The sequence below is a fragment of the Geotrypetes seraphini genome, chromosome 8 (assembly GCF_902459505.1).
Source record: "Geotrypetes seraphini chromosome 8, aGeoSer1.1, whole genome shotgun sequence".
In the NCBI taxonomy this organism is placed as follows: Eukaryota; Metazoa; Chordata; class Amphibia; order Gymnophiona; family Dermophiidae; genus Geotrypetes; species Geotrypetes seraphini.
The window spans coordinates 66,754,717-66,765,545 of NC_047091.1; the positions used below are offsets into that span (position 1 = coordinate 66,754,717).

General features: G+C 43.5%; 1 protein-coding gene across 2 annotated transcripts; it reads right to left on the reverse strand.

Annotated features, from left to right (window-relative positions):
- Window positions 1–243: 243 nt before the first annotated feature.
- Window positions 244–10,291, reverse strand: LGALS12 (galectin 12). Of its 2 annotated transcripts, XM_033957106.1 has the most exons (9): window positions 10,141–10,291; window positions 9,807–9,895; window positions 6,542–6,752; window positions 5,380–5,499; window positions 5,235–5,273; window positions 2,179–2,205; window positions 1,825–1,913; window positions 1,441–1,600; window positions 244–915 (listed from the first exon to the last, which is right to left on the reverse strand). In XM_033957106.1, exons 1-9 carry the CDS (start codon window positions 10,189–10,191, stop codon window positions 769–771), a joined length of 933 nt encoding a protein of 310 aa, XP_033812997.1. In that variant the 5' UTR covers window positions 10,192–10,291; the 3' UTR covers window positions 244–768. The 2 variants fall into 2 exon arrangements, with proteins under 2 accessions (XP_033812997.1, XP_033812998.1); XM_033957107.1 differs by lacking the exon at window positions 9,807–9,895 and having other exon boundaries at window positions 10,141–10,219.
- Window positions 10,292–10,829: the final 538 nt, after the last annotated feature.

The window sequence follows — 10,829 nt, forward strand, 5'->3', positions numbered from 1 at the left end:
GCATGTGCTGGCCCTGTGGACCGGCAGGAAATTTCTGTGGACCGGCACTGGTCCATGAATCGGGTGTTGAAGAACACTGGCTTAGATAACCTTGATAGGCGGTATATTTAAAAAAATATATATATATCCTAATAATAATACTATGTAGGAGAAGGCAATGGCCAACCACTCCTATATTATGCCAAGAAAACTACACTTTGGAAGGGGGGGGGGGCAGCTCTCTAATTGTGTAGTCAACAGGAGTCAGTTTGATTTGATGCCATTATCTGGGTCTGAAATGATTTTCTCAGTTAAGAAAACATATGCACCAAGTCAGTAAATCCATTTATTGAAATATAATGGCACAGTATTACACTATCAAGTCACAACAGTTTACAGATTAGATCTTGTCCTAAGCATGGTACAAAAGCCACCTCCACTTTCTACCTGGCAAAACATGAAAAAAAAAGTAAAAAAGTATCAGTTGGGTAAGATGCGAGTCCTTTTCCAAATTTTTTTTTTACAGAAAAAAAAAAGAGTCAAAGTTCTTAAATTCAGACTTTACATTTGGTATTTTGCATCTGATCATTTGCCGATGCTTCTGTCACGAGGAACAGATACCATCTAATCAAGTTAGCCTGTTGGTAGGGGAGGTTGATGTGCCAGACGTCCAGACGCTGGGAAAGTCACTTGTCCCATCCCTCAAAGTGCAAGCGCTTTCATCAGATATACAGGCGCTGCAACCCTGGGGTAGGTGGGTTTCCAGGCCATGGCTTCGAGTTTTGACAGTCAGCAACGGACACTGTATAGATGAACACTGCCCAACACCGTTAGCCTTGCTATCTGCAACAGGCTGAAGCCTGGAGGGTGGAACTCGCCCATGGGGACGCCATTCACAGCTAGCTTAAATCCTTCAGCTTGACACAGCAGTAGAATCTGGGGGACATGGGAAAGAAAAAAAACCTCAAAAGTATTGCAGTCACCTTTGACAATCCCCTTACAGGTCCAAAACAGTTTTAGATGTATTAGAGCAGGTCTTCTCAATCCGATTCTGGAAGCATACCTAACCAGACAGGTTTTCCTCTCCAATATACGCAAGAGATAAAATGTGCATATATTGGACACCCATGTAAGCACATTTATCGCATACATATTCCATTGTGGTAATCCTGAAAATCCAACTCATTATGTGTGCTCTGTGCTGCCCCGATTAGAGAGCTTAGGTCTCCACCCAATCTCCCCATCACCTTTCCATTAGATTCTCATCAAGACACTCCCCTTGCCCCAATAAAAATATTGCCTTTAATCCTCCCCATTCAGCAATCCTCCTTGTATACCTAAAGTATCCTCCTTGTATACCTAAAGTAAGCCCTAACGAATATGCATGTGCAAATGTATGTGCTTTCTGTCCTCTACAACGTTTCATCAGACACAAGAAGTTGATGGCTGCAGATTCCTTACCTCAAAAAAGCGCAGGGGGTGGAATGGGAAAAAGGCAAGCAAGACTCTCTCCTTCCATCTCCGAGACGGGCCACATGACCAACACAGATCCTTCTCTCTGAAGCAGACTGAAAGCTTCACATCATCCCCATCAGACTTTGATATTAATACTAGTGAAAACCTTAGAGGAGTAGATCAAGGTTGGAGACAAAGAAAGGTCACCAACGGTCCTGGACAAGATAGATCATTCCTTCCACCCCTGCCTCCTCCCTCAATGAAGGTCATTTCCTGCCTCAATTTCCTTCACTTCAGTGAAATCCAAGTGACTGCCCACTGTAAACAGGATAAATTTATCCTCCAGATGATGAAATCTCCTGCAGCTCCAGTTTACTCATTCACACTTACTCTTCTGGGTCCTGGTTCACCAAGCCTCGTAACATGATCATATGGCCTGGTGCCAGCCCCTTAGTGAGTGGATACGAGAATGGCAATGTCTACGAGAAATTAAAAAGCCAAGGTTATCACCTAGAAAATGAAAGCTCTGCTAACCATATCCACATGCATCATTTCCATCCCTTTGAAATTAAAATGTTTTAAAGTTACATTTCAGTGGTCCTGTAATAAGCTCCCATGTACAAATCACGCTCACCTGTTCCTTAGCTGTCAACCATACTTTTGTAAAACTGCAGCAAAAGCAATACAAACTGGGAATCAAGACTTACCCTTACTGGTACTTTTGAGGTGTAATATGTTACTTACTAGATCAGAGCTGTTCAGGAGAAGTGGCTGCAAAAAACAAGCACATTGCAGTCAGAATACATGGTATAAGGACAAAGAATACTATGCTGGTGTTCTACAGGGGAAAGTAAACTGGAAAGTGAAAGGGGAGGTACTTACATAGAAACATGATGGTCGATAAAGACCAAATGGCCCATCTAGTCTGTCCACTTGCACATGTTGATGTAACAACGACACCTTCTGGCAGTGGTGGTTCCCCCTCCCCCCCCAGGGGGTGGGTAGCATTATTGTATTGGGATGGAGAAGGAAATTGTAGGATTCACTGCCACAGGATATCAGAGACAAATAGTCTAACCAGTTCAGAAAGGGATCAGACATTTTTGGAGATTCCTCAATGGCAAGCTATTTAAGAGAATACTCTAGATCAGTAATTCCCAACCCTGTCCTGGAGGACCACCAGATAAGTCAGGTCTTCAGGATAGCCCTAATGAATATGCATGGAGCAGATTTGCATGCCTGGCACCTCCTGTTATATGCTGATCTCTCTCATGCATATTCATTAGGGCTATCCTGAAAACCCGACTGGCCTGGTGGTCCTCCAGGACAAGGTTGGGAACCACTGCTCTAGATCACCACCTCAAGATTAGGACATCCTTAAACTATGACTTCAGGAAGTCAGGATATGTGGCACATGCCACATTTCTAAGGGCCCACTGTTTGCCATAACTGGAGCCTTATTAGGTAGCAGCTTCTGAGGAGCGGCAAAGAGCAGCTGTAATCAAAGCAAAACAATGGAACCTAACAGCCAAACACCCTCAAGGAACCTGCATAGAGGATGGGTAATTTTCAAATAACCTAGTTACTTGGACAAAGAGTCTTTGCAAATTGCCCTCATCATGTGCATCTAACTATATCTCATAGTCAGCAGCAATGCAGGCAGAGATATGCTGCAGTGGTGCTTATTCATGATTTAAAAAGGTGGTGTGGGGGGTGTCCATCAATGTGCTATCCAGAATCAGGGACAGACTGCCGACACAGCTCTGTCCTTGACACGCCTCTGTGGTCCATATACGTTTTAGTGGCTTAAACATTTTGGCCTGCCTTTTGTAAAATACTGGTTTATACACTGGCCCCAAAGATGTATAAGTGTCAGGCTGGAAACGTTGAGAGTATGAATAGCACTTTTAAAATGACTGCCAAAGGCACTAGGTCTTACGAGTACAAGAATGTAAGGCTCTGTCTAAGTGAATTTTTTGCACTTATTAGGTAAAATTTGCTGGTTTTGGTATGATGGTTTCAAATTAGAAAAAATAATTTCTCTAAGTGCCCTGTTATATATTTTTCTCTCTGGATATATTGGGGGGGGGGGGATCTGTAACTGCCCTGGAATGTATAATTTCCCCAAGAGTTCCTCATTGGTACAGGATACAGGCAAAAACACACCCAGGCCTAACACACTATTTAGGGGTATTTTCAAAACAAAAACATCCATAAACCTTCCTTGATCAGCACTTGGACGTTATTCTTGGCATAACATCCAACTGCCAATTCTCAAAACAAATATCAGATGTCTTGTAGGATATTTGCCCTCCAGGACATCTAACTCATAAAGGAGTGTGTTAGAGGTGGGATTTGGGCGTCTTGCAGTGATATCAAACCTTTCACAAGATGTCCTGGATGGAACTCGAGACGTTCCGACCTAGATTTGTTTTAGAAGCGTCTAAGTGCCAAAAAGATACCCAAACTGACTAGATGGCCACTGGATGTATATGGTATGACACTCCACAAACCGACACCTCCCCCCTGCCAAATATATGAATGAAACAGTACATAGCTGTGCCTAAACCAGCAACACTTAGGGCTCCTTTTACGAAGGAGCGCTAGTGGTTTTAGTGCACGCACGGGATTAGCGCACGCTAGCCAAAAATCTACCGCCTGCTCGAAAGGAGGCGGTAGCGGCAATTTAGCACGTGCTATTCCGTGCGTTAAGGTCCTAGCATGGCTTTGTAAAAAGGAGCCCTTAGTATGGGAAAGCCTAGTAGAACTTCACACAAATGTCTTAAGTAGCCAGGTGGGTGGGCTAGTGAACCATAGAGAGGAGGAGCCAGACACATAAGCCCTTCATTACATTTTCAGTGGAAAGTATAAGCCCACCAAAACCCTACTATACTGGTATATAGGTGCCACTTGCATCCATAAGGGCTACTGGGGTAGTAGATGTGTGGGTATAGTAGATTTTGGGGCAGTTTGACGCATACGGCTTTAATTTTAGCTTTTAAAAAGTGTTAAAAATCAGGCCAACCTGATTTGGTGAAATTATTGGTTCCATATAAACCAACCTGTAACTTGCACTGAGTATCTGTTCATCAACTGAGTTTACCGTCGGTTCATAGTTAGGTTAGCATCAATTCGTAATTCCACCTTTTCCCCTCTTTTTACGAAATTCTCTTCCAAATGAGATATGCTGTGAACTGTCTTACCCATAATCCAGGTCTCTATTGAAGACCTATCTTTTTGGTTTAGCTTTTCCTTAACTTACATGGTTTAGAGTGGAGTCCGATCTGAGGCAACTAATTTGACCTTTTTTTTTGTTTGTTTTAGAATGGTGTTCCTTTCTTTTTAAATTACCGTATAAGGGGTATATGGTAAGATGTATATCTGGAACCCTTTATGTGAAGTTCACAACAGTGCCCTCTCTAAGGTGCCCCACTGCTCTGTTGGCATGTCCATGTGACCAGTCCCTTACAATGGTGCTGATTTGGATGTTTCTAACTTGGGACGTTTTTATTGCCGAAAATGGTGAGTAAAAAGTAGATTTTCTGGCAGGTGATTTAAAAATAAATAAATAAATAAATTTGAATGTCCCATTCAAAAATGGATATTTCTCCACCTCTGACTTTGGACGTCTTGGGGGAAGCATCCAAAGTCGGACTTAGACATCCTATTGAAAATGGCCCTCCACGTCATTTCCTATAAACTGTACAGATGAGGCCCATGTCTGTTGGATTATGCTCACGTCAACAGCCACCACATACTTTTCTCCCACTTTGAACACTGCTGCCTTTTGTAGCACTTACTTCACAGAAAGGATACAGTGTTCTCTCCTCTGTGAGCGGCTATAAGAAGAGAAGAAAAAAAAAAAAAAAACTGCTGAAAACATCCAGAAAAGCAATCACATAATGTCACACAACTGGCAACTTGCTCTGCTGCTAGATACATTACATTGCTGTTTAGAAAGGCAATGCATCGGACTGAGACTTCTCCATAGATCCCCAGGGTGTCCATCCTTTCCAGGGGCAGCCGGTACCAGTACTCCAGAAAGTGCTGTCCATTCACGCTTACCTGAAGAGATAGAGGTCATGCACAGATGTTAACTTCTGTGCGTCAAACCAGTGGTCCATTAAGTCCAGTATCCTCTCTCCAGAGTGGTCAATCCAGGTCAGAAATACCTGGCATAAACCCAAATAGTAGCAACACTCCAGACTACTGATCCCAGGGGCAAGCAGTGGCTAACACATTACTCTGGCAATCTTTTACTAAAGATTAGTGCATTATCGGGGGGAAGGCTTGTGAGCACACGCTGCACGCAGCCAGCTCACAAGCATCCCTCCCCGCCCTGTCAATTCTGACAGAGAGAAAGTCCCAGGCCAGGCAGCGATTGGATGGCTCAGGACCTTCTCTCTGACATCAGAATTTGATGTCGGGGGGAAGGCTTGTGGTCCGGCTGTTGCACGCGCCATGGCCCGGAGTTGCTGCTGGGGGGATGGAGCGTGTCAGTTCCGGGTTGGTTTCAGGGGGGGGTGGTGTGGTACAGCAGATGGGAAGATTGAGGCAGGGAGGCAGAGGCAGGTTCAGTGGGGGGCAGGCAGGGATCCCAGCGGGAGGCAGGGAGGTATCCCTGGAGACGGCCAGGCCACGTACCTCCAAGGGTACATGTACTGCGTGTTGAGAAATATTGCCTTAGAGTGAACACTGGTAGGGAAAGTTGGCCCTTTTGTCAGCTGGGGGCAGAGATAAGCAGCAAGAATCTTAAAATCTATAAGTTCCGAGTTACCGTACTTACCAATCTGACTTAAGAACAGCTTTAAAAACATAACGTGTTCTTAACCCAGGGAACCTGTCCTGGAGGATCACTAGCCATTTGGGTTTATGGGATAGCCCTAATGAATATGTGTGGAACAGATCTGTATTCCTATCATCTTCATTACATGCAAATCTCTTTCATGCATATTCATTTGGACTATCCTGAAAACCTGACTGACTGGTGGTCCTCCAGGACAGGGTTGGGAACCACTGATATAGAGTTCAAAACTCAGAATCTTTCCCCCCCCCCCTTTCTTGTTATCTGTCACATGACTATGTGTAGCCTGGTGGTCCGGCTCACCTGGACTTTCTTGTCCAGAAAGAGAAAGATGAGTTGGAAAAGGTCCCCGACTTTCAGAGGAAGCCCAGCACTCTTCTGCTCCTCCATCCACCTCTCATGCTGCAGAGTGTTGCAGACCACATGTGGTGTAGAATGAAAACGGGGGTTGAAGTGAAAGCCAATATCAGCCCTTGGCTTGATGCTGCACCCACACTGGAAATCCACCTGGAACCTGTCAGAAAAGAGGGGAGCAGGAGAGAAAAAGAGATGGGATAGGTTGGTATCCGAGACACCTGCATTTTCATTATTTGAAGAGAAATTATGCAACAAGCAGGCAGAGCTGTGAAAAGTAAATACAATATGTGCTACAGAGCCTGCACTTCTGAAATCTGTGGTGAGAGTGATGGTACATGGTAGAGATCATCACTTTCAAGCTCAGCACTGAAGGCATTCTAGCTGAACCACAATCATTTTATACTGTATAGACAAAGGACAAGGTACAGAGCAGGAGATAAGCCTTCACACAACACTTATGGTCAGTCAGGAAGATAGGCCAGACACAGGAGCAGGAGGACAAGAGGAGATGAAGTAGGGAATAGAGTAACTTTTCTCTGTTCTGCTTCAGCTTCACCCCCTGCTCTTCTCCCCTCCACCAGGCTGCATGGAAGGAACGGCCACAGCAAAGCACTCCTGCCTTTCTGAAGTCTGAAAATAAGTGAACTGTGTTCCAGGCTGTTCCCCCTCCCCAAAATTAAGTCCTGGTCACTATAGAGAAGATAGGTATCTTTATCTACATACCAGTCTCGCATGGTATGGGCATGGACACAGGGATACAAAGGCAAATAAATACCAACTGGCTTCATTCATCTGCCCCACTGCCAAGGATGCATCTTGGTGCTGCCCATAAATGCTTCACTACTTGAAGATCTCGCGCCTTAAATGAATCAGGTTTAAGAGTCTTCCTCATACCCAATTCCACACCGAACATCCCTCCATACCCAAGTCAAGCACTAATCTGAACTGTTCCACAAATCTGTGAGACTATGGTCTGAACAACCAGTCTAGATCAGTGGTTCTTAAACCTGTCCCGGGGAACCCCCAGCCAGTTGGGGTTTCAAGATATCCCTAATGAATATGCATGAGGAAGATTTGCCTATAATAGAAATGACAGGCATGTAAATCTGCCTCATGCATATTCATTAGGGATATTTTGAAAACCCAACTGGCTGGGGGTCCCCCAGAACAGATTTAAGAGCCACTGGTCTAGATAGTACTTCGCCTCCATTCACCTGCTGGCATCAATCTGGCTATCCCCGCCTTGGGCTTATGCTATCACTGACTTCTTCAGGGATCCAATTATAAGTCAAGGGAAACTTAAAATTCATCAGATAAATTTCCATAAGCCAGGTTTTAGGATATACAGGACCTATGTAACAGAATACCACAATGTGCCCTATATTGGCAGAGGAACATTCTTTTTTTTTTTTTTAAATTCCTTATATGCTGCTTGCAAACTCAGAAGCAATAAAAGCAGTATAAATTGGGGATATTACTCTATCCCTGGCTCACAAACTGAGTTTGTACCCGAGACAATGGAGGGTTAAGTGACGTATCCAAAATCACAAGGAGCAACGATAGGATTTGATCGGGGATCCCCCGATTCGCAGCTGTAACGATTAGGTTACTCCTCCGTATTCTTGAGTGTCTCCCTCCTCATCAAACCCTGCCTGCAGCATGACCTAATAATGATGCTAGGATCTTTCATTGGGGGAAGAGAGGCTTCTTAGTGTATGGGTTTAGTAGCGTCTTCCTTCACAGGTATTCAAGGAAGAAGGAGGCACTGTGTAGCCTGCAAAGAGTCCTGCTCATGGCCAGCTAAAATCATATAAGTCAGTGTAGTTATCTCTAAGTTTCTTAACATTTTGGAATACCGCCTTATCAGAATTCAAAGCAGTTAGGAGTAACCACAGCTCAGGGTGATCTGAAATTAAGGTGAGGCCTAAGGAGTGAATCCCTGGAGTGAAGGGTACCAAGGACCAGAGGTTGTGTTAAATATGCTGGTGCCCAGTGCAGACGTTTGGGTGGGTGCCTCAAAGCCCATCAGAAGGCTGTATCTCATTCAGGTTCAGACAGGTTTAGAGCCCCCCTGTAGCATGGGGACCTAGGGTAACTGTCCTGTTTGCACCCTGTTCCTGCTGAGAGACTCATGAGTGCTACAAGGTCCATGAACCCTTGGAGTGGTTTTTCCCCCTTCAGTAAGGTGAGCAAAACCAACAAAGTGCATTGGACTCAACCACTGGGAAACTCAGAGCTGAAGTACCAAGGGCCAGATACCCAATCTAGAGGTCATTTTGAGATTTTTGTAATTAAAAAAAAAAATCTTTATTCGTTTTCATATCTTACAACAAGTGTATAATATTCAATCAAGAATTTTACAAATCACTTGACATTCTTATTTATAATCACCAAAGCATAAAAAGAACCCCTCCCTCACTCTTTTTTTTTTAAATCTTTATTGATTTTCAAATATTGACAGTGCAATACATATGTAACTGAATATATAACAAATCAAAAAAAGCACTTTGAACTTACAAATATTCAAGAGCAATCATTCCCCCCTTAATTAATCAAAAATACAAATGCATATAATCTTCCAATAACCTAATTTTAACTAAAATAGTAGTGCATTTCCACTCCCCTCCCTCCCACCCTGGATGTGTAAGGAAATCAAACAAAAATCAAAGAGAAATGACAACTATATAGAAGCAATAAAAGATGCCAATGGGCCCCACACCAAGTTAAATATATTACTATACCCCAAGATTTCAGCATTCATTTTTTCATATTTGTAGCTAGAGCATAAGTTCGCCCACAAAAAAGGGAAGTTAAGGCGATCAGAGTTCTTCCAATTGCATGTTATCATCTGCATGGCTATTCCCGTCATAATTAAGAAAAGCCAGCATTTATAACGATCCATAGGGGGTTTAACATGTAATAAATTTCACTTTTAACATACATTTTGCCTGTCTCAGTTTTTATATTTATCACAGTGGTAGATTTTCTGCACACTAGTGAACCTCTTACATCACTGTTGAAGTTTTACAAACAGGAAGCAAAAGCTACTTTCTATTTATAGTACCAGCCTATAACTTGAAGTGCTTCCCAGAGGGGTACAACTATGGAGGGGAATATTAAAAATTAGTCTTGGTTTACTCAACACCGTTAAGCACGGTTTCAAGTAAAACAAAAGTTGCAGTCTCATTGGTGGTGGAGACTTTTTGCTCACCTTTCAGCATCCTTCAGCACCATCCCCTGGAGCAGGACTAGTTTGCCATGATACAAGCCACCAAAAATGGTTGTGATATACGGGACCACCTGAAAAATGTCAGAGTGAGAGCAGGCAATTAGGCCTCCTCAAACTGGAACTAAACTTGATCTCCCCCTCCCCCATTAATCTTAAATTAAATTCCTCTGACTCCACAAGCTGAGAAATGTGGCCTTCCAGATCAGCTAGTTGAATGCACCGGAGAAGCAAACACAAAAGGACCCCCACCCCTTGCCTGACCTAATCCATCAATGAAAAGCTTGTGCTAGAAACTCCAAAAGTGAGAGCCACTTACTGGGTAGAAAACGGGCGGCTGGAGCAAAAACTGAGCTGGGCAGACATCCATAGCAAGAAGCTGTTTTGGTATGGCTTGCTGAGAGGAATCACATGAAGTGCTTGTCACATGCTTTGCAGACAAGCCCACCCTGGCTTTATAAAATAAAAAAAAGCCATAAACACACCCCCAACTCAGCTTTTAGCTCTTTCTTCTCCCCTCCCTTCCCAAGGCAATACTGATATCATTAAACTGAACTTTCTGGACACGTTTTCAGTGCTTAACACCCTCCACACAGTTGACAGAGAACAAACTTGCTATTTTTAATATTTAGCTGGGACTTTTTGTTTCTGTTTCTGGAGTAGGAAATAAAACTGCAAGTTCATACATAGCCTTACCATATGGTTCCAGAAAAGGGAGGATGGATTGAGACATCCGGGTTTTACTTCCATTGAAAGCAATGGAAGTAAAACCTGGATGTCTGAATCCATCCTCCTTTCTTTGGAGCCATATGGGAACCCTACTTTGGGGATAGGTAAAGCCAGGACTGTATAAACATTCCCAGAACTACTGATGCCAGTTATCACATCTTGGTGTGATTAACAGCTCTTTTTGCTGTATTTGTTATTTTGGGGGGGGGGGGGTTTCCTGGGGGGGGGTTCCTGAAAATGGCCTTTATTCTCAGTTCTCCATGTATTCCAGCTGGATGT